The sequence below is a fragment of the Fringilla coelebs genome (genome assembly GCF_963513975.1).
Source record: "Fringilla coelebs genome assembly, chromosome: 11".
Taxonomy (NCBI): Eukaryota; Metazoa; Chordata; class Aves; order Passeriformes; family Fringillidae; genus Fringilla; species Fringilla coelebs.
Genome location: NC_140037.1, coordinates 12,420,743 through 12,445,058, shown reverse-complemented (window position 1 = coordinate 12,445,058; position 24,316 = coordinate 12,420,743). Strand labels below are relative to the sequence as shown.

Below are 24,316 nucleotides of genomic sequence, written 5' to 3'. Positions count from 1 at the left end.
TTTCCTTTGTTTTCCTAATGATATTCTGCAGGAATACTCGGTTGGAGTTCTATGCAAGGATTTCTGAAATCAATGGGAAAGGTCATGCGCTTTGAATTGAGGTCTTAGGGATGGAAGAATATATTCACTTGTGTGTCAGAGCCAGACCAGAAAAAGGAAGGAGAAGGGTCCCAGGTGTCCATGGCTCAAATAACCTGCTCTCAGCCCAGATTAGAGATGTGTAGAGGCAGTATGTGGCTGAAGAACATGGCATGGGATCCATCATAACCATCCCGTTTTTCCCTCATCAGTATGCCAGTACATGAGTGCAGTGGTAGATGCAGGAGCCATACCCAAGAGTGTCCAGAGCTGCTGCAGCAATCTGTGGATGCAGTGTGGTTTGCAGGGTCCAGGTGCTGCAGAGGGCCCGCGTGGTGCCCATCTGAGCAGAGAGCAGCCCTGGGAGTTTGTCGGGGGAAGCCCTTCCCGCAGAGCCGGGCCAAGGGCTCGCAAGGGCAGAGCTCCGCCTGCTGCTCTGCTGGCTTGATTTCCTAGTGCTGTCAGAGTGTGGTACAGACCATGCTGCATGGCTCTGCCTCTGCAGGCTTTGCTGCATAACTTCTAGTTGACTGGAGAGATAAAAATAATCCCTGACATAAATCAACTTCATTCTGCCTTAGGACATAATTTAAATACCTTCTCCTGGGTGTTCTTCCCTCTATATAAAAGGGGCAAGTTCACTCTCCAGCCTTCACACTCTAATTCTAGAAAACATTTCACGAGGGACTGCCACAGTGAAACTAGAGCTATTGCTGCATGAGGATACAAGGAATATCAGCTAGGTACACAGTGGTGGGAAATGGAAAGGTATTTTAGAAAGACTCCTGAGTATTTTCTTTCCCAAGATTCTAGGGCCAAAATGATGCTTAAATTTATGAATAGAGGTGGACAAAAATTTTGAATTATTTTAAAATTAGAATGACAGAGGTTTGAAAGGACTGGGACCATTCTTGAGATAAGGTTGAGATAAAATTGTTTCAACTGAAATATAGGAAAAATATGACACATTTTCGTAGTTTTTAAAGGAAATATCTTAACATGATGAAAATGAAGTTTTTCATCTTTTGAAACAGAAATACCATTTTTCACTTCCAAGTTAATATAAATTGAATAATAAAATATGTGTGTATATGTATTTTTAAAAAGTCACAAAACATTTTATTTTTAATTAGATGTAATATTTCAGATTTACCCCGAATGAAAATTACTGGGTTTTTGTTTTGTTAAAAAAAAAAAAAAAGAAAAAAAGAAAAAAAAAGTATTGAGTGCATTCTGTATGAACTGGATTTTGTGCTTCCTGTTTGCTGACATTTTTATTTTGTTATTGAACTGGAAGAAAATTCACCTTCTCAGTTTTGTTTATGAAATCTTCACGAGACACTGTCCTGGGAGTTTTTAGGTGACCTGTGTGTTTTCAGGGGACTGTTAGAGTATGAGGGTGTTGCTCCCCCCTGTACTGTGCCAGTGCTGGACCTTGAGCCTCGCTGCATGCTCTGTCTGTGCTGTACTCTGAATCCTTGGGACAAAAATACAGTGGGTAGGGATCTGTGATTTCAGCAGGCTGTTCATGAAAAGCAGGATCTCTTAATTCTAATGTGATTGTGGAATACCTGCATGAGGTATCATTAGCTCAGCATATACTGAGTAGAAGAGACCTGGTCACAGATCTTTTCCTTCTTCTTTGTGTTCCTATTCTTTTCTTTCCTGTTCCTTGTTCTCTTGTCTGCCATCAGTTCATTTCAAATAGATATGATCAAAATTTTCATCTGAAGTTACAGAGCAGGTGATGAGAACTCCAGATGCCCTATCAGACTCTCATTTTCTCAGGTTGGTCTGGGCTATTCAAAGACAGAATCTTCTAATCTGTGGTTCTTCTCCCGTTGACCCTATATGGCTGACTTGGGTGAATGCTTAGGGATTTCAGAAGCTTTTTTGCTCAGTCATCATTGTCACTCTAACAGTGTCAGCCTCTGGAAGCTTAGGAAGTTGCTACAGTCTCCCAAGAAAAGCTTATTAGACCTTTCCTTGGAGAAGTGAAGCAGGTGATGAAATCAAGTGTCTCCATTCACAACATCACTTGAGCGTGTAAATGACTACAGATTGGGTGTAGAATTCCTATCTCTTATAGGTAGTTGTTTGGATGTTGTTTGGTTTTTGTTTTGTTTTTAATGTCTTTTAAAGAAAAGCTATTAGGGTTGGTCTAGTAGCTAAAATCTTCAGCATGGAGATGACATTATGGACAGTGAAAAACTTTTTCTAAGAACTTCTGCAGTCCAAACAGCTAATAAGAGTTTGCAATCTGAAGAGACAAAAGTGAGCAAAAAGAGAGAGGGAGTGCTGTCAGTGCAGTTTTCCAGATGGAGAAAGGGACAAACCTTGATTCAGAAAAGTATGGAGGCCGATCCCGATTTTTAGCATTACCAAATGTGTACATTTCAACATACTCTGTTTGATCCTGGAAATGCTTTATGCCTACGCATTTCTAATTTTAACTGTTCTGATTTTTTTACTATCAAAGAGAGGGGCTTTTATAGTTTCTCTTCAAACTGATTTTTTAAAATATGCTGGAGCATCTCTATTCTCAGCACAGATTTTCAGTATATTTTCAGATTTTCAGCAGTTTTTGTATAGGTGTGTGGGCTCCCCTTCCCCTTTCCTCTCGCCCTTGCCCCCCCCCCCCCTCCCAATTTTAGTGCAACTGCAGACATCCAGCAGAGAGAGAAGCAGGAAAGGACAGATTTACATACATTGACTGGCAGTGCTGACTTTTCAATAGAAAATAGCAGGGTTATTGTACTGCATCAAAGTAAGAGTCTTAGCCTGGAAGGGATGTTTCATTGACATTGAACTGAAAATATAGGCACAGTGTAATGGATCCTAAAATTGGCTGGACTGTCTCTGGATGCCTGTGTTCAGTATCCATATAAAAATCCCTGTGCACAGCATATAAGCAGACTAATGAGGTGAGACCTTTTCTTAGTAGTATAATCTTTAAGACAAGTTCTAGCAGTCAAGCAGGAAATCAGAAAAATAAATGGTACATTCAAACTACTTGTCGTTGTCCAAACTGGTAATAGTTTGAATTGAATGATACAGAACGTGAAGAGGTTTATTCCTCACAAATGCCTTGACACACTCTAGTGGCAAAAGCTTGCAGTGCCATTTAGACAATGGAGCCCAGTTCATTTCTTTCCTTTTTGATGTGAAGCAGTAGTTGTCCTGGATGAAAATTTAGTTGATCAATATTGAAAGTAACCTGGCAGCTCAGAAACTGCCATTCAAGTCCTGTGCTTTTATAAAACTTCCATTTCTTCTTTATATTTTATATATAAACTACTGAATCAGGAATTTTGCTTGCTTGACATTTGTACAGAGTTTTGAGCAACACACCCTGACCTGAATCACTGAGGCATGGCCGTGATATTTATGCAATATGTGGAAGTCAGTAAACAGCACCTATCCACAAGTCCTCAACACTTATCTTTTAAAGTAATGGATACAGATCTTGTGCAACCTCATCTTTTAATCAACCATCATTAAATGCTTAATCAATAACCACATTAAAAATGTATTTCTAGATAAGCTTTAAAACCAGTGGTTTTGCTGATTGAACTTAACATAAATGATTCACTGTTTTGTCTTCTGAGAAGACATAATGGACCACTTGGCTGCCTCAGTTCTTTCTTCATTTTTACTTCAGGGCTGTGGTGTGGCAAAATCCCTCTGGTAATACAGAGAAGAATTTAAATATATACCTTATCTCACAGTCCAACCTATGGTGAAGTGTTTTCTCCAGAATCAAGAATTTTCTGTGGCAATACTTTTGGGTTGACTGAGAGCTAGTACTGATCCTCTGGCCTCATTGCTGATACCATTTGAGCTGAAGGAGGATGGAGTATTTCTCTGTGTTTTAATGCAATTTACACAGTAACGTGACTCAAGTATTTCATTTAGCACAACTCAAAATTTCCCTTCCTCACCAAAATTTGCTCTTTTGAAACTCTCAAATAGCTGTGTCACAATGAAAACAAAAATCCTATTTTCCACAAAACAAAAACAGAAGCATATCTTTCTGGTTTAATGTTTGAATTTATAATTGCTACCTAAACAATACAAGATTACTTGTATCTACATGTGTCTGCTTGTTCATTATTTCTCATTATTCTCTATTTCAGTGATTCCTTCTATTCTTTCCTCCTTGGGTGTTACTTTTTGGTTATCTGGACATAAAAGAGCCACATAGATATTTTAGACTGGCTCTTGCTGCTGTGCCTCTGAAATTAGTTAATATTTTTCTTAATAAATTCTCTCTTTATATTGGAAAGTTACTCCAGTAAAAGTAAATGTAAATGTACTGTCTAAACAAAGACCATTATAAGAAAATAAGCCTTTCCCCAACTCTTTGGAGGTTCTTGCTTTGGATTTAAAAGTGAGGACTTTTTAGGCCGGTGCAACTCAATCATAAATATTGGGAAGATGCTGACTAAAAACTAGAGCTGGAGTGAACAAGTAAATCTCTCATTGAAGTCAAAGGGAGTACTGCCAATTTATACTGGGAATGAATTAGACCTTGGATTTTTTGCATCCTCATTTGACCTGTTGTCCTCAAATAGCATTGTCAGACTAGATCTATCATAAATTTCTAGTTATGTCATAATAATTATGTCATTATTAGTGATTAGATCAGCTTTAGAGGGTTTTTTTTTGTTCTTTGTCCTGTTGCCAAGTTCCATGAGGACACAAGCTATGAATTACGTTGGAGCTCTGAATTCTTTTTTCTTGTGGAATGGACAAGGTATTTCCAAGACCAGGAACCTGTTGTGCATACAAACTTATCTACATACATTTGGGCAATACATTATTTTTTCTCACTGTTCTGTAGGGATATAATTAGCAATGCAATGGCATTTACCATTTTCTGGTAGCTGTGCTATCATGAGATCCATGCTCCTGGTTAGCAGAGCTGAAAGGGACTAACTTTGGGAGCACCTCACTGCTTGCTTAGTACAGCAACAGTGGTCAGTGTATGCCTTGTGTATCCTAGATTATAAGTGTTCCTTGATGTAAGGTCCCTTTTTGATCTCGACCCTAATCCAAGGAAAGAATTAACCAAGTCATAAGAAAAAATAAGACAGCAATGGATGAGTGAGATCCAAGAACACCACCTTGAAAGATACAATTGCTTGTATCTAATGAGACATCAGTTGTTCACTGGATGTCTGGGCTTTGTAAAGATGCAGCATCCACTGATGCAATAATCACTGGTGAACTTTTCAACTTTTGATAATTAATGCGCTTGCTTTGTCCATTTTTGCATTTTAAAGTAATGCCAGATGACTCTGTAATTCAGTTTTGCATTTAGGTTAGACTCCCTTACAAACAAATGAACATCTGAGTATTACATGTCAGTGCCTTAAAAGTCCCCTCAGGGGCTGTCTTGATGGAAGGGTTTTTTTCTTTCCTTAAGACACAAAGGACTAGAACTGCAGCAGAGAAGTTATTTTCTAGAGAAAATTTGATTAGTTGCAATGGGCAACAAGCAAAAAATTACCTAAGCATATAACTAACTTGATTAGCTTTGGTCATCTCAGCCCCATGGAGGATTTGTATCTTCTGGTGCAATCAAATGAATATGACTCTCTTGCACTCAGAACCAGTTTGGATTAAAAAAAAAAGTACAAATCTTTTGACTGCCAGTGTAATAAAGGAGATTAGTTGATAGATTCTTCCATCTGTTATGCCCAGACCACACTTTGTAGTGCAGATTTTACTAGCTATGTAATTTGCTATTTCTTTGCATGGTGCAAAATTAGGCTTCCTTCTTTCTTCCCTCTCCCCTGGACATTAAAGAACTTTATAAAAAGCATCAGATAAAGGTGTTTTGGGCTGTGAGATGACAAGCTGTCTTATGTGGCTGTGGTTCCATTCCTTTAGTTCAAGGAGGTTTTCTTTTGGAAGTGTTAAATAGTTCATCTTTCTGTTTATTTAAACACTTTGGTTACCTTTATGAAAAAGGCGAGTTTATGTTAAAATTCAGGGAAATATATTATAAAGGTGCAGAAGAAACGCCAGTATATTTTAATTTAAAAATTCTGTGAAGTGACTCATTTATTTGACCCATGACTCTGCAAAGTCACTAGATAGACAAATGCATTATGCAGATAGAGAACTGGAGACAGAGGTTATGTGATGCCCAAGGCCATGCAGTGAGTCAAAGCTGAGCCAGGGCAAAGTTCCCATTTTAGTGTGTCTATTAATAACACCAGCACAGACAAACTACATTAAAGAACTAAAATTGGGGGCCCTGTGATGTCAGCATGCTCTGCAAGACTGAGATATTGTTTGTTTCCATCTAACTCTAAAATGGTGAGATTATTAGACATAAATATGACTGGATCAATGTCTTATCTGAAGGCTTTCTCATACTTAAGGATAGTAATCTCTTTCCTCCCTCCTGACTGAGACCTTTTGTTTTTCCTTTGCCAAACATAAAAATGATTTGTTTACCTTCAAATTTTGAGTACTGACAGGTTAATACTGTGTCTGGCATCAAAAAAGACAGTCATAACATAAAAGATTTAGGGATCAATGTGAGGCAGTGTTAATGAGAGCCAAATTTTACTTGCATTTTCTATCCTGATAAAATTAGTATTTATATTTAGTGAACCATTCCTGCATTCATATATTATATTCTTTAAGTTTTTATATTTTATCTAGCTTTAGATAAAGTTAGTGGTTTCAGTTACTAACAGGACATGGCAGAGGAAAAGATGTTGCATAATAAGTTGTGTAAATTGGAGTTAGGAGCTGCTGTATATCATTAGTATCTGTCAGTGATTTCAATTATAAATGTAACTTTTGGGTGCCTTTGCTAGTGATTCTATTTCGTATGATTGCTAGCTTGATCATTATATGTAGTAAAACAAAAGTCAATCAAGGATCAGCAAGATTATAGAAATATCCACGAGAACTGACTAAAGGGTTGACGTATTTGATGGGGACAGCTAAGCAATCCATTGCAGCTATATTTAATTGAACCCAATGTCTAGAAATGCCAAAAGGTGGTATCAGGGATTATATTTAACTTGCAGCCTATAAAGCATTGTCATGGAAATTCATGTAACATTAATAACAATGGTGAAATCAACTTGGTTTTCAAAAAATAGAGGAAAAACTTAACATGGAAGGTAATTTTTTGTTCTTATTTTCCTTTAAATACATTCAAAATACCCTAATCTATGCAGTCACATAACAGATTTCCAAAATTCTTCAGAATATCAACAAGAACCAAGATTGCTCCATTCATTCTTCTTTAGTTTTACTTGAGTATCTGAAAGAGGCTGATGTTACTGCATTTGTTATCTTAATCTTTGTACAGAGAGAGAAGGGATGTCAAAAGGAGCAACATTGCTAAAGTAAGTTATAGCACCTATCCATTCATCACACCCTGAGACTGATTTGTATCTCACTTAAATTAACATGTATGACAGTCACCTGGAAACAGTCCAGGAGCAATTATCATCTTGCAGCAACTTGCAGAAACAGACATTGGTTTTGGTAATTGATCATTCTTTATCATAAAAACCTGATAATTAGGTTTCTTGCTCCCATCTCACTGCTTCATTGTATTCTCCAAATTCTAATTGCTATGTTTGATTTATATCTGTTTGTTCTTGGGCCAACATTTTCATACATCTTAAATAAATAATCTCCATGATGATGTCTTTACCAATAGCCTTCGTACTCCTCCCTCATCGTTATGATACACATTGATCTTTCTGTGTTGTGAGTGACAAAAACTATCTGATGTTTTAATTAGGGACTGACCCATACTTAAAGGATGCCATCAGTGCTGTACTGTCTCTAGTATCTCTGTCTTTAATGGTGTACTCTAGTACAGTTTTGTCTTTTTCTCAGCTGTTTTACACTCGGAGTGTTAGGTGGAAGCAGCTGCACTTTTATTTGTCTGCCTGTCTCTTTGCACAGTCCTCCAGGATGTCTGGTACCTCTCCATTCCTCTGTTACTTCCACCCTGCTGTCCAGGCCCTGTAGCCTCTCTCTGAGCCTTCCCAAGCAGCCCTTCTTACCCTGGTGCTTCTCTAAATGTTATCAGGCTGAGGTTTAGGTTGAAATGAGATCCAGAAGTGGGCCAAGGCCTACTCCAGCTGTGGGATGATGTGGGAAGAAATGGAGATGGGAGGATTCAAGAGAAACAGGCTGCAGAGCATTTTCATCCTGCTGTTGCCATCTGGGTAAGGGTTGGAGAGTGCTGGTGCTACCAGGGCTCAACAGCTACAGGAAGACAATGCCCAGCTGCTTGGACTCACCAAGCGAGTGCTTCCTGCCTCCTCACATCCAAGTCACCTCAGCTGCCCCCTTGTCTGCTTATTCCTGCCTCCAATGAGACTTTAATTTCCTACTACATTTTCTCTCATTTCTGCAATTCTGTGTTATTCCTCCTCTAAACTGATGCTGTCTCCCAACATGCACCAGCACACCGCTAAATTTGTCAGGTTTTTGTTGCAGAGCCCTGCTCTGTATGACTACTAAAATTCAGACCCAGTCCTTGAAGAACTTTTACTATTCACTTTTTGTTGATGATTCCTCTTTCAATGCAATCCCTCAACTGGATTTAATAGAATTAATTTGGTGCAAAGTGACAGACAGGAAAAATTAAACTGTCCCTTCAATTTTAATGAAGGGCTCAGCCATCTGATCAGATTGTTGCAGTGTAGTAAGTTACTGCATGTTAGTGGAGCCTTTGAAACTATGGGTGCTTTTAGTCCAGCCAATTGCAGAGTAGTACAGGACCAATTAACCTTTTCTAAACTGATTTTTAAGCTGAAATTGTAATGTAAACCTAAAAAAACCAAAGAAATCTGAATGGAATATAACTGGCCAATTACCATGGCTGTGTTCATGTACAGTATCATGTTGCAGCTTTAGTGTGTCTGAGAATGTCACTAAAATTAGAGGTACCCATTTCTGTGATATTCTGAGGAATAACCAAGTTTTTTGCTCATGTTCTGACTCCAGAACAAGTTTTACTTTACATCAGCATGGGTTCTACTTCAGCCTTTGCTGTTATTGATATCCATTAGTCTTTTTTATATTCTGGTTTCTGGGCAAGGATCATTAAGTATGAGTTATGCAGTGCTGCTGCTGAATTATAAATTAGTTCATTTATAGAGTAAATAATTTTTTAGTATCTTGTGTGTGCCTGATTTGGTATATATGCATGCCAAAAAATTAGTGTTATTAACATAGTAAGAGTGTATGCTCAGCTGGGAGGGTCTGGAGAGTTGCTAATCTTCAGGATCCATATTCCTCCTCTAACAAAGACAAGGTTTTAAATTTCCAGAGAATTCCTGTATGCAACAGTTTGTTTTCAAAAGAAACAGTAATATATGCCATCTGTTTTTTCATTATTCAGATTATTTCCTTTCTGCACATCTTGTGACAACAAGTATTGTCTTTTTAATAATAATTTTTATCAGTGGCACAATTTAGGACAACATTTTCTAAAATGAGCCCCCACAAGCACCACTTGAATGGTTGTCTGTATAGGTATAATTCCTGTATTGGGTTTATCTCACTGAATTCCCAAAAGACTCAATTGTGCACAGACCTGTCCTGTTGGTAAAACTTCCTTCACCTGACTTTTGTTTGTGCTGAGAGCAACATAGGGTTTTTGAGAGAGAAATGTGTGATCTAGCTTTACATGTGTGTTCTGTAACTTGTCTAATGACATAACAGTTTCTCTGTTAACAGTAAACAATTGAGTGCTTCGCTAACTTTTACTGAAACACATCCATCTTTCTTCCTGTGGTCTCTGGGAAATGTGCTGAGTCTCAAGATTTCAAGCAACCTGAGTACTAACATTTGGGACTGGGTATAAAATTGATCTAAAGATGAAAGGATTGATGCCTATTTATCATTCAGCTAATTTAGTATCAGGGATTTCAGTGAAACTGAGGCAGACTCACAAGCTGCATGAGAGACCCAGGCTCAGGTATCAGCCTTATGTTCAAAGCAACATTGACAATAGAATAGAAATTGCCTCAAAATTGTTAAGAGACTTTTAGAAATAAAAATACCATCTCCACAGCCTGATCCTGAATCTGCTAAGTCTAAAGTACATTAATATATTGAAATTTCACCATTCTTGCAGAGGTTACTTGGTGCATTTCTGTGACCAAATAAAATAATAACTGCATGATAAAATTTAGTCATTTTTAGTAAAGCTCTGTCTGCTGCATTGGTTTTATGCTGTCAATTCCTTTGTAGTGTTAGTGTACTGCTCTAGCAGCCTCAAGGTATTAAAGCAGAGCCAGAGCACCAGACAGGAAGGCAATGTATAAAACTGTAAATCATCAGGAGCAGGGCTTTTTTATAACATTTCCATCTACTATACATAAAACCATTCCCTGATTTAAATAATTTGCTGAGCTAAATAACAAAATTAACAATGTACCTTCAACAGGGAAGATCAGGCAATAAAATATCCACAGTTTCAATCAGGATTGCAAATTACAGATGTCCAAAAGATAGTAAAATGTAAAGAAAAATCCCAGACCCCTGGAACTGATCAAAATTAGTGTCAGTCATTGATTTCTAAAACACACAAAGAGACGGTGAGTATAAATGTGTTACTTACAAGTGCTGAGGATTTTAGGGAATGAAAATGGAGACCGGGAGCTGGAGACTGCCTGCCATGCCAGCAGTGTTGATTTGGAAGCGATGGACACAAATAAACATTCAGCAAAGCTTAAAAAGCTGCAATGCAAGGCTAGCCAAAAGTGTCCATGTCCTTACCGTGCTGTGGCTGGCAGGCAATCCGTGTCTGGGAGCCTTCAGTCCCTCTAATCAGGCTCCAGGGATTTTGTTTGCAAGAAAGATTGTCCTTTAAGTGATGAGTGCAGGAAAACAGAGAAATAAAGAGAAATGAGCAAATTGTACAAGGCAAATAGCTGCAGGTCTTTAGCATGCTCCCTGCGTTTTCCTAAGCTGCATCTGCAGTAGAGAAAATATCCCAAAAATAGCTCAGGCTGCCAATGACTTGCTGAAACCTGAGAAAGAATTGCTGAATTTAAAGATCTGGGTTGCTGTGGGTGTATGATTAAAGTGAGAAATTGCTGGCAGGAAGAACCTAGGATGAAACCACATGCTTAAGGAGTAACTTGTGAGTTCACTGATATCAGACCATGAACTGACCTCTGATTTCCCCCTCCTCCACCCAATGCCAGTTAACCCTTAAGAGTTCAGAGTGGAAGAAAGTTCTTCAATAAGACATGGAAAAGGAAATATGATTCAAAAAACCTTTCTTTCACCTGTAATGTAGTGACAATATTTTGCAGCAGTGTCCTATTTCCAAAATTTCATAGCAGAAAGGGAAGCTGAGGTTTTGCAGATCTCTGATTTCTGGAAAGCTCTGTTTGGTGTAGGTATAAGCTAAATATTCACTTAAAGTTGTTTGTGGTCCCACAGAGTGAAAGGGATTTCAGATAAAGTTTGGATGGATGGATGGATGGATGGATGGATGGATGGATGGATGGATGGATGGATGGATGGATGGAGGCAGGGAGGAAGGCAAACACATCATTTAGGAACTTTTGTGCAAACAGTGTCTTAAGGGCAAAATGTCAATATTTGCCAGAGTATTTGGCACAGTCTTGGAGGAGACAATGGCATCTCTGTATGGTGCCCAGAACAAATTGCAATAGCCACTCCAGGTTGTTCTGGTCTGTAAGTGCTCCCTGTGGATCCCTTCTGCTTACCCAGCTCACTAAAGCATAGCGTGCTTTAGCCCAGTCCTCAGCTTTCTCCCTGACACTTTTTAATGGTACTTCCTTGATTTAGAAGAGAACAAGAAGCTGTTGGCAGAAAGTGGGGTACATTGGCTTGACATCAGTAAAGTTTCCCAAGCAGTGCCAAAAGTAATCCTCAGTAACCTATTTAGGCCAGCATTAAAGCTGTCAGAGCATGGACTAGGAGCTAGTCCCCAGCTTTCTTTGTACTGACACGGAAAAGGGAAAAGGTTTCAGTGCTGTAACTGGGTTAGATTCAAGCCACACGGGACTGGATTATGAGAAGCTACTTCTTTGGAAAGCAATTGTGCATCTGAGAAAAGAGCTGAATATCACCATTAATTCAGGGTGTGCTTTTGGTTTAACATCAGTTTTTTGATATGTGCAAAAGAATAATGGACTCATAGGGAAAACAGAATATTTACTGTGCTTCAACCATAATGGTGTGTAATCACTTATCATCATGGTAGGACTGTCTACTTGATGCAATGAAGCTGTACTTAAGAGTGTCTGAGCGCTTTATCTTGAAGGTGCCATGTGAATGTATTTCATATATACTGATGGCTGCAGTTTCACACACATAATGATATTCTCTGGGGCTGAGGAGATAAGCATTTGTCCTGTGACAATAAACAGCCATTTAAGTTGCACATGTACAAGGGCAGCTGAGAATGCCCAACTATGAGGGTCCCTTTTGTAGGTGCTTTGGAGAAAAAGGCCCATATCAGGTCTTTTCATCTATCTTCAGTTCTAACTCATCCAGTCATAAATGTTCTCCTAGAAGAGGAGACAATCCCAGAAGTAGGGTGGCCATTTCATCTGTATAAATACAGTTGAATTACCCCAGCAGGGCCTTTCTGAAGTACTTCTGCTGACCAAAAGGAAATGTAGAGTATCATAAATTATGGCCTGAATAATTATGACTCATGTTGCAGCATTCACTCTTAGACAACAGACAGGAAGCACTTACACACATCTAGTGTCAATTTATAAATATATCACATAAATTTCACGGTGAGTGCAGGAAGTCTGATTACTAATCTCCCAAAAACTTCTCAGGCAAACTTGTGTTCCCATATTTGAAGCAGCAAGTGATAATACAAAAGACTTTGTGGGCACCTTTTAAATAAATTAATAAAACTTAAATCCAGTAGTAATGATGGCTAGTAAGTAACTTATCATGTATGGTCGTGCTAGTGATATATCAGCATGAGACAATATTAATGTCTCATGTGTTAGTAGATAAATGAACAATGCATTAAAAAATGAGATTCTTTTCCCCCCTGCCAATGAGGTAATTAATTCAAACACTTTTTGTCTCTCCTTGTTATGAAGAGGTTGCTAATGCAACACAATAACACAATAAGCACAATAAAGCAGCACTACATCTTGAACAATTGGAAACTTAGTATTCAAAACCATTCTCTTTGTTATTGTTGAATTTCATTAACTCTGAGAGTCTAGATCATAAATTACATTTATGTGATAATGCATAGTTTTGTATTTTTGACTTAAATATAGCATAGGGCAAAAGTGAAAAGAAAGGAGTGGGATAGAATTCTGAGCAGAGACCAGATGGGTGGTTTGGCGTGGAAACAAAGGCATTAGCATACATTCATTGTCCTTATGATCATAGTGCTTATGGTGCTTTTCCAATAGATGTATGGAGAAAATACACCTAAGCATGATGCTTTAGGTCATGATTCCTCTAAATTATCTAAATGTGCTCCTGAGAGTTAAATGTTTGAATGTTCTTGTTCTTTTCTTCATCTCAGTCACTTCTTTAATATCATATGAGTTAAGTTTTGTCTGAGCACCCAGTGTAAACTTTTGTGGCTTTTGTCTTTGAGTTCCCTGGAAAGAAGTGGCAAAGTACCTGGAACTGGTGCTGTCCTACCAGGACTGATTTATCTGCATGCCTACCCTGACTCTAGTGTGATCCATAAATCATCTCTGGTTCTTTCTCTCTGCACGTCAGGGTTTGGATTGGAGCATCCAGGAATGTGTGAGAGTCTTTGCCAGTAAGTGCTGGTTGATCTGTAGAAACAAATTCTTGTTTCCACCAGTGCAGTTGAGTCACCAGACTGGTGTGGGTGTAAATGGGAATTCCATTACAGAAACTTGTTGAGCTTCACTAGGCAGGACGTCACCAATTGTTTTTCTTATAGGGTAGTCTCTTTTTTAAGGAGCTCTTTGTAGCATGAATTTCAAAATTGTCTGGCACATGCAAATCACTGAAGTAGGAAGATTTCCAGAAGATTGGCAGATAATTATCTTTTTATCACAATGATAGAGCTGGTGCAAAAATGACACTTTGCATTATCCAAAGCTGTCACCATAATTTGAAATTAGGCCTTGAATGCCAGCCCTGGTAAAATCAGTGGGAAGAGAAAAAGCACTGTAGCTGACACTGCAGCATAAAAATTTTAAGGATTAATTTGCCTGAAGTAACTTGGAATTTAAAAAAAAAGACTAGGGAGTATCATAAGAATAAGTATTAGTGCCTTGAAGACTGTGTCTGTCTGGGTTGTTTGAACAGTAAGGATTCAGGTTTGGTAGCTATAGGGAAATCTGAGGCTAATGGCCTTGATTACTGCAACTGTCTTTTTTCAAGTTAGAGTACAGTGTCCCATAGCTAGTCCTGTTTCTCTAAGCAATGTACAAAAATGTGCAAAATGTATCATTTTATGCCAGGAACCTGAGAAGTGAGGTCATTCACCTGCCAGCTGATTTGCAAGGCCTTGTTAGAATATATTTCTCCCATTTTAGCTAAGGCTAATTAGGCACAGGCAGTTGTTGCTATCTACAAGAGTTTCTTCATTCATTTCTTTCTCTCACATTTTTTGCCTTTTGCCCTACTGTCTGGGACATTCTCCTTTGTGTTCTAAAGCCAATTTAATACCTTTTTCTCTTGCTAAGTGCATTCTGATTGTGGCTCATCCCACCCTCCTCTATTCCAGACCCATTCTGTTGCCTTATATTTTGGTTTTCTTCTTTAGTTGGAAACCTATTGTTGGAATGGATAAATTTCATTCTGTATAACTACAGGAAAATTGTCAGTATAATAGAAACTGTTTGTAAAATTGATTTTCTTTTCTACAAAGGATTGACTGGAAGATTTTCCCTGTAACAATTCTATAGCAATCAGTAAAAAACAAAATTAAAAAAGCCTAAACAAAACCAGAGGAAAGCCACAACTCTCCCTCCCTCTAGGCATTGAGTTTCTCATCAGTTGTCATAGCAAATTTCCACAAATGCTTTTGGCACCATTTTTAAAATTTTAGCTCTGTGTTATGCTTTTGTTTGATTAATGACTAGTTCCAGAGATTTCCTCTGGTGATCCTCACATGAGACATAAAGAATTATCAATTGCCTCAGCAGTGTCTGGAAGCAGAGTATGTCAAGGATGCAGTTTGCTTCCCTGAGTTTACAATGAAACATCCCATTGTATTCCTTGCCCTATGGTACTAATTTGATACATTCTGCATCTGCCTGGCCCAAGAATTGCAGGTTTGCCATAGCAAAGTGAGAGACTATATTAAGAAATTGTTATTAGCAACCATCAAATCCACACTTATCCCCAATCTATGAAATGTTCAATTTCGCCTTACTTTATTTGTTCAGTTTTATATGTACAATAGGATAAACTAGAGTACTCCATAGCAACCTACTCCTGAATACTAACAACTCCATTACCAAAAATTTTATTCCAAATAGTAGTGAAAATATTGAGCAAAATAGTTCTACTCCATTTGACAGCTATAAATCCAAGTAATTATTTCTCAACTTACACATTTCAGATGTGTGAGGAAGGTAAGTTTTGTAATTGATGCATCCTTTCTTGAGATGAGCTACACAATGAAAGAATCTTTATTTCACAGTTGTGATTAACCCAGTTTCTAATGCAGAGACTTCTGTGACAAGAGTTAGGGTTTTGTTGTTGAACTTGATTTTACTCAGAAGTGTACCAATCAGGAAAGGTTCCATTAAAAGTCAGCTGCAGCCTGAAGCCCATCAGTGTCATTCTGTCTGATATTTTGACTGTGGGGAAAATTGGCTGTTGCAGCTGCTGCATTGCCTTTCCCTTCTCTCACCATCATTAGCTGTTTCCATGCAGTGATTCTCTTCTAAGATGGCTTAGAGGTCCCTCTTCTTTAAACATACTTTTTATATCTCTGCTGCCTGCAGTCAGACTATCTACATATCTTGGGAAAGTATGCATTGAGAGCAGTATGATATTAGGCCTTTGAGATAGGGCAGTGTTTTTATGAATAAGAAAAAAAGGCAAACTAAGAGGAATAACATGCAGTGTTAGAAATTAGGGTTTCATGGTCTGTACCATTGTTTACTTCAGAGACTCCTTGCTGCCTTTTCTGTCTGCATCTGATTTCTCCGTAGAAGCAGTATTTTTATCAGCTCATGCTGCTTTTCCTATGACTGTCAAACATCTGTGGTACAGGTCTTCTTGAAGTTTTGTATTTCTCAGTTTAAAAAGTACTGTTAATAGAAAACTTTGTTTTCTTTAATATCTTGAATCAGGAAAGAACTGAAGCATGTGCCTGAAGATAAGTGTACATTGTAGTAGGACTTCATTTAGGACTATTAGGACTATATTTAATCATTATTTTGAATCAATGTAATTTTCATAAGTTTTTTCAGTACTAGGACTTTCTTGTGTCCCTGTATATATGCAAACTTTTGATTTCCAAAGATGAGATTTTGCAGTAGCTGAATAAGGTCTAATTGTGTAAGTTTTTCCATTCCTGTCCAAATAGCCTGCCCATTCCAACACCAGTTTATCTAATGTGTAAACTGGCCAGCAGGGCTTCAAAAATTATTCTTTCCTTCAACAGTTTTAGCCCTTGGTCTTTTCTCAAGAAAGATTTCTCATGAATTCTGCTTGAGGCCTGTAGAATCCTATTTAAGATTTAACTGTGCTATTTGACAATTATGGGTTATAACACACTGAAAAATTATCCAGTGTGAATCCCTAGTGGATGTAATTCTCAGCAAATTGGGTGTGGGCAAGAAGCTGAACATTTCAAGAAGTGTCGTTATTTATATTAATCAAGAGAAATAATTTGATGGTATTTTCAGAATACCATTTCAAGAATGTCCCACTGGATAGTTAAAAAGATAAATTCAAAAGTAATATTTAAAAGCAGTTTCACATAATCAGCCTGAAAGACTGTGGTACAGAATTCCAGTCCCATGGTTAATGGAAAAGAGTATTTGTTTGGAAAAATAGAGTGGAGGCTTTAACCTACTGATTTGTTCCATGTAACATATTTTTCCACTACTGCAACATGCTTTTCAATAGTGTCACTTATAAACCCCTCCCAAGGTTTAAATTTATGGGGGAAAGGTTAATGGAAATGCTTTGAGTTTAATATGAAGTTCACAGCCGATGCAAAGCAGCAGTTTACTCTAAAAGGAAGTGTCAGTACACTGCTGTCCCTGAGACAGATACAATACCATGCCTTCACTCCTCATGTGTTTATTTAATGTTGGATATGTAATGATCAACCTTGCTGTCCTGTTTGGGCAACACAAAAGCCTCCTCAAACACTCAGCTGAGATATTCTAATGCAAAGTGCTATCCTGGTAGTTGTAACTCCTCCACTTCAGCCCACAAAAGATGCTGAAAGGAAAGAGGAGAAGAAGGACATGTAGGTCACTTTGGCCATCTCAAGTCTCCCACCCTGTGGGTGCTATAGCTGTGGTAGCTAATTCAGCTTGGGGTAATGGCAGGGAGAGAAGCAGGGAGCCAAATGCATCTTCCTGATGTCTTCCTCTATGTGTTTCCTCAGCTCAATATGACAGCAGTGGTCTTTTGCTAAGTCCTTAGGGAGTATACTCTGTAAAATACAAATTTCTTTGCCTTTTGAATTATGTTCCTATTGACGTCTGACCTTTACTTTGCTATAACTTTCCAACTGTGCATCATTTCAAAGAACAGTTTGGTTGTGCACTCCCTTAGCCCAGTGGCTGCCAGCTCACCTTTGTTGTTTTGTTTTGTCAGCATTTTTGGTGCTTTCCCTCAGATACTTTTTTTTTTTTTTTTTAACAGAAAACTTGTTATTATTTATTGTTTGTAATCATAGAAGCCATTTAATCAGTATATTTAACTATGTTTCCAGTTTAGGACTGGAGCCACTTTGGATTACTTTTAATTTGAACAAGATTTTCTAAATGAAGCCCTTTTGCAGTGGCTTTCAACTCAATTAGAGACCAGAATCTTAACTCCAGTTTAGGTCAGGCACTTGGAAAGGTCTATAAGCCTGTCTTTAGCTCTTACTGACTTCTGTTCAAGGTGGCTTAGAGGTGAATATGCTCTGCAATGCCTTCCTAGCCTAGGGCCTGAATATCAACACAGGGCTTGGGAATTTTCATGTATTTTATCAAGCCAAAGAAGAAATGTAGCAACAACTATTTGTTTTATGACTTCCCTTAAAAAAGAATAATTTGTTTTATTTCAATGACTATGTATTGAATTGGCATATTGATTTCCAGGTAGATTGAGTTAGCAGCAGACATGATAATAAATTTTGCAGGGAAAGGTGTGGGAGGGGCAAAATGGGTTGGGCTGTGTCAGACCCCATGAATGTGGTCTAGTGTGCTGGGGGTTTATAGTTTCAGTCTTGAACTGGAATATACCCTACAAGTTGTACAAGTTGTGCTTGAAAAAATTACGAGATCCTGCCAGGGTTTTGGAGATGTGGAGAGCCACTGTGGAGTCCACCAGCACTAGACTGCTTTTCATACAGTGCAGTTTGCACTGAGTGAGAAAAGGCTGGAGCCAGATTCCCTGATAATACATCAGGGATTAAGATGGGCTAATGGAGCAAAGATCAGTCAAGTGTATATATCTTTATAAAACAGTTGCTGTCTCCAAATATGTTTAGCTTTAACCGTTGCAATTAAGTAGCCAGTTTGGCTGTTTCTATTAAACTAATGAGAAAAATTACCAAATAAGAGCTTTAAAATGCAGATTAAAGCAGAGGAAAATAGCAAACATTTTTTGAAAGGGAAAACCAACTTGTGTTCTGAGAAAACCCTTCATGAATGCTGCGCACTGGTTTTCGTTGCTAGAGGGCAGCCTGGTATAAATAATAGGAGTATGAGACCTTAAGGTCTGTGAGTGTGTAACCTCTCTGAGTTTAAACAGGGTACTTTTCAAGGATATTGGTGGCTTCTTAGTTTCTATGATCAATATTTAATTTAGAAACCCCTATTTGATTTCTGTCTCAATGATGTTGACATTCCTGTGTCCACATTTCTCCAGTTTCTTTTTGGCTCTTCATAAATACTTAAGAGACTGTTGACTTGGTCACTCTTCCTGTTGCAACAGCTAACATAAGTAAAGAAATTATGAGATTTTTAGAACTGTTTCCTAATTTATTTTATTTACTACAAGATTTTCCACTCCCCCTGTATATGGCATCTGCAAAATATTCATGTATTGTCCCCTGAAACAGAAAACTGTATGGTGTAAAATTTGTGACCAATTATTTATTTATTACTCATGGGTGTTGCTTTGCATTCTGTCTCAGAAGGGTGTGCCTCTGCTTTATGTTGCTCCTCTTTGCCTATTCCTTATTTTGCTAATGTAATGCTTGCTGTACATGCATTTTAAAACTGAATATAGAATCAGTTTTTTGCACAGTTCTCATTAACAACCAATCATTAGAACAATACTCGGAATAAATTTTCATTTCAAATACTTTTACGACCCAATTTTCATTTGTAAACTATTATGAAATGTAAATATCTGTAACTCCAGCAATTTCAGTAAAATTATTCAGCTTTTTATGGCTAGATAGAGCTCTTTGAAGTGTAGAAGTCCACATAGGAAAATCAGTGTTTTAAAATATGGCAAATGGGGCTTATATGTGGTACAGCTTTCTCAGACATATAAAAACTAAGAATATCTCCAAATTGGGAGCTACTTCTGATTATTTGCCTGTAATTGCTCTGGATGCTGCTACTTTCAGCCTCCTATGGAGATTTATTTTGATTTAGTTGTTATTCATTTAACATAATTCACAGAAATAGGCAAAAGCATCTACAGGGCTGCCCTAAGCTTCCCTTAGCTAGGATGGCTCTCAGGGACACTCCCTGAGTCTGGGAAGGGCTGAGCTTCACATTCCAGCCCTGACCCTGACCGTGCACTTTGCACTGAAAAGCTGTCAGCTCTCCAGCCTGCTGTGGACCTGGATGGGAGCGATTGCTTAAGCTCAGTTTACCTTGTCAGAAAAAACACATTTCATAGGAGAATCCTCAATGTGTTTTTAGGGAAACTTTATGTACTTGTAAACTAATATGGATGTAAGTGAGGATTCCAGAAGTAGCACCAGTCACAAACTTTCTTCCATATTGTCCCAGATGCTGTCCCTGCATTATCTTTAAGATACTCATCTTAAGATGCCTTTGAGATCTGTGATGATCTGAGAAACGAGCTTGTAAACAGGTAGGGGTTGGCCTCTTCTCCCAGGCAGAAAGGGACAGGACAAGAGGACATGGCTTCTAGCTGCACCAGCATGGTTCAGGTTGGACATCAGGAGGAATTTCTTCATACAAAGGGTTGTAAAGCATTGGACTGAGCTGCCCATGGAGGTGGTGGAATCACCATGTTCAAGAAACAACTGGACGCGGCACTTAGTACCATGGTCTAGTTGACAAAATAGTGATCAGTCCAAAGTTGAACTTGATTATCTTTGAGGTCTTTTCCAACCTAACTGACTCTGTGACTCAGTGACTGGGATTGTCAGTCCTGCTGCTTGGGCATGAGGTACTGCTGTGCTGAGACAACCTCCTATGACCTGTGGCAGTTCCTTCTACAGCCAGCAGCTACATTTCCTACAGTGAGAGCTGGAACAGCTTTTGGTACTTCCCAGATCTCTTGGGTTGGAATAAACTTTCCCAGGGAGAGCTCTCCCATCACTGTTATGTAGCTTTGTTCTGTTCTCCCCTGTACCTGCCATAAACCAATTTATGCTGGCAAGGGAGTTTTGGAGTGGGTACTGCACTGTTCTAACCTCCAACATCTTTCTGCAGGGGGGAGCAACAGTCTCTTCAGGCTGGCAATCTGCTTCCTTTCCCCAATACTAAAACAGTTCATTTTTTAACTCTATGCCTTTATTTGCAGGCTCTCGGTATGAAATTTCTTTTGGTTGTTTGTCTAGTTTTTAGTTTCACAACTAAAGAACAAAAAACACTCTTAGACCTTCTTTAAAACCTGTTTTTTTTTACTGTGAAGCAAAAAGCAGCCAAAAACACACAGTTCTGAGTAAGTCAAATTGTACTGCATTCTTGTGTTTGAGTAAGACACGGAGCAACTAAAACAAACTAACATAAACAGGGAAGCCAAATTAAATACTTACATTTGTATAGTGCAAGAGGATCCTGGGCTCAGGAATGAAATTCAATCTTTATTTATTTTTTGAGTAGGCAGTGCATAAAATAGTTGAGGATATTTGCAATGTGACTGTACGGTAGTGGAATATTTTTGACTAAAGAATCAGCTCCTACAGTATTGTAAAAGACTAAGTGTTTGCTCAGCGTGCAAGAGAGCTTTCACAAATCTAGAGGATCACTGAATCAGTCATAGCTCTCCATAATGCAAAAGCAAATTATCAAATGGATACCTGACACCAAATGGGGAAGAGAGCTTTTGGGTGTTAGTGGGCACATGCACAATCTGCTTAGCATTGGAAGTGTGAAGTTCTGCTTGAAGCAAAAATGATTGTGGTATGTAAGGAATGCAGATGTTTATCTACATATCATTGCCACTGGGCCTTCTCACAGCTCTCCTAATAACAGCAGAAAGAGCTTTTGGGCTTTTCCAAAACAAATCTGACCTTCACATCACTCCCCACTTCAGCGTGCTTTGTACCAAAGAAGATACATGAAAAAATAGCTGCAGCATAATATGGAGGTTAGGAAATTACTGCAGCACTTTATTTTATAGCTGAAGATTGGGGTAGAAAGATTTCATTTGGAGGCACTGCAATTTACTCACAGATTATTCACTCTGTGCTGGTAATTCCTGTGCTGCTTCTGAGGTCTCCCAGCATCTCATCAGGTGCTGGCAATTGGTCCCAGAAACACTGACAGAGAAAATGGCTATATTCTGCAGCTAGGTTGAATTGAAGAAGCTGCAATATATTAAATATATATTGCAATATATGTATATATGTATTGCTAGTTACTTTTCTGTGCACAGAAATGCCAGCAGCCACCACTGGGATGTTGGGGGAATTAAGGAAATGGGAGCTAATCATAACCTTCATTAAGCAGTGGTGCAGTTAAGGACTGTGTGAGTGACCAGTACTTTCAGATTGATCTGCCTTTCTGAAGAGTTGTTAATCTCAGTAACACTATCATCAGGAATTCCAAATCCATGAAATCCACGTTCATACTCCAGATTGCAGATGACATCAAGCTGAGTGATGTGGTTGACACATTTATAGGATGGGATACCATCCAGAGGGACCTGGACAAACTTGAGAAGTGGCCCATGGAAACCTCATGAGGTTTAATAAGACCAAGTTCTGGTGCTGCACCTGGGTCATAATAACCTCTGGTATCAATCTAGGCTGGGGGATGATCAGATGGGGTGCTGCTGGCTGAGAGGCTGGACGTGAGGCAGCCATGGGCACTCACAGTGCAGAGAGCCAGATGTGTCCTGGGCTGCATCCAGAGCCCTGTGGGCAGCAGGGGATGGCAGGGATTCTGCCCCTCTGCCCAGCTCTAGTGAGACCCCACCTGTAGTGCTGCACCCAGCTCTGGGGACCCCAGCACATGAAGGACCTGGACCTGTTGAATTGAATCCAGCAGAGGCCACCAAAGATGATCAGAGGAATGGAACACCTGACCTGTGAGGAAAGGCTTGAGAGAATTGGGACTGTTCAGCCTGAAGAAGAGGCCTTGGAGTGACTGAATTGTGGCCTTCCTGTGCCTAAAGGGGGTCCCCAGGATAGATGGACAGGGACTATTTACAAGGGCCTGGAGTGACAGGACAAGGGGGAATGGCTTCAAACAGAAATAAAGTAAGTTCAGATTAGATATTGGGTGAAAAATGTTCCCTGTGAGGGTGGTGAGGCCCTAGAACAAGTTGCCCAGAGAAGCTGTGGGTGCCCCATCCCTGGAAATGTTCAAGGCCAGGCTGGATAGGGCCTGAATAACCTGGTCTAGTGAAAGATGTCCCTACCCGTGGCAGGGGGGTTGAAACAAGATGGTCTTTAAGGTCCTTCCCAATCCAAACCATTGCATGATTCCAAGATTTCCTGTGTTAGAGCTGTGTATTGAAATGTTTGTGTGGAATTTAAAAATGTTGTAATCCTGAATTATTTCAGCCTATCAGTCTATCAAAGGAATAGCTATTTTCTCCTGTTCCTCACCCTTCAAGTGGCTGCAGCAAAGAATATCTGTCAGGTTTCTTTGGAGCTTTTCCCTTTTATTATTGTCTGTACAGTCTCCACATAAAAGGTTACCAACCTTGGCTTTTACATATACAATTAATACTGGGTTTATGCTGTAATCCCAATTCTGTTTGCTGATCAGCCTTACACCATCCCCAGCTGTTATGATATGGAAACCAAAATATCAAGATGTTCATGTTAAGAACAGTGGCCTGGCTTCAGCTGTGCAAATGCATTTTTAGTCCCTTGTAAAACTAGATTTCTATATAGTAGTTCCCACAGAAACAGCGGGAGACTCAGTGGTCCTGGAAATCAGCCCCCCTGTTAGTGTGGTTACATATGGATACATGGGCACTTTATTACAGCTGGAAAATGAACAGAGTTAATGTTGGAATTATTACTAGGTATTTCCCGTCTTGCCCTTCTGTGTCATATCATGGGTTGCTTTGGTACCTGTGTTACCCAGCCAGCTTTAGGGCCTGAGTGGCTTCCCCACTGAACCAGGCCAGAAGTGAGCTGTCTTTTGGCAGCGAATCACTGATGAATTTTAAACAGAGTCCAAGACTCTGGACTGCTCTCATCTGTCAGCTGAAGGTCATGCTGTCAGTGTATGTGTACCAGGGCTACTCAAGGTCATGCTGTCAGTATATGTGTACCAGGGTTACTCAAGTGATGGACTCCAATGTGGATTTAGAAATGAGGCAGTTTTGCCTAGACGTTGTATAGAACCCACACAAGATTTTCCTATTTTCCTCCACTCTTCTTTTTTCTTTTTTTTTTTACTGATTGTGGGGACTTCTCCCAACATGGATCATGGATCCTTCCCACAAGCTGCAGTTTTTCACAAACTGAAACAGTGTGATCCTTCCCAAGGGATAAATTCTTTCAGGAACAGACTACTCCCACATGGGTATTCCATGGGGTCACAAGTCCTGCCAGCAAACCTGCTCCTGTGTGTGTTCCTCTCTCCACACATCCACAGGTCCTGCCAGTACCTAATACAGAAGCTTTTGAGGCTGCTGCAATTCTTGACAGGATTGAGGATTG

At 39.1% G+C, this 24,316-nt stretch overlaps 1 protein-coding gene across 1 annotated transcript in view; it reads right to left on the bottom strand.

Moving 5' to 3' along the window:
• Positions 1 to 11,026, bottom strand: part of AMMECR1 (AMMECR nuclear protein 1) — a gene marked incomplete at its 5' end in the record, with an annotated part of 96,273 nt that extends 85,247 nt beyond the window's left edge. Inside the window, one exon of the mRNA XM_084213032.1 lies at positions 10,855 to 11,026. Within this exon, the coding sequence (XP_084069158.1) occupies positions 10,855 to 11,026 (172 nt within the window). The remainder of the gene's footprint in view (positions 1 to 10,854) is intronic.
• Between the last annotated feature and the right edge of the window lie 13,290 nt (positions 11,027 to 24,316).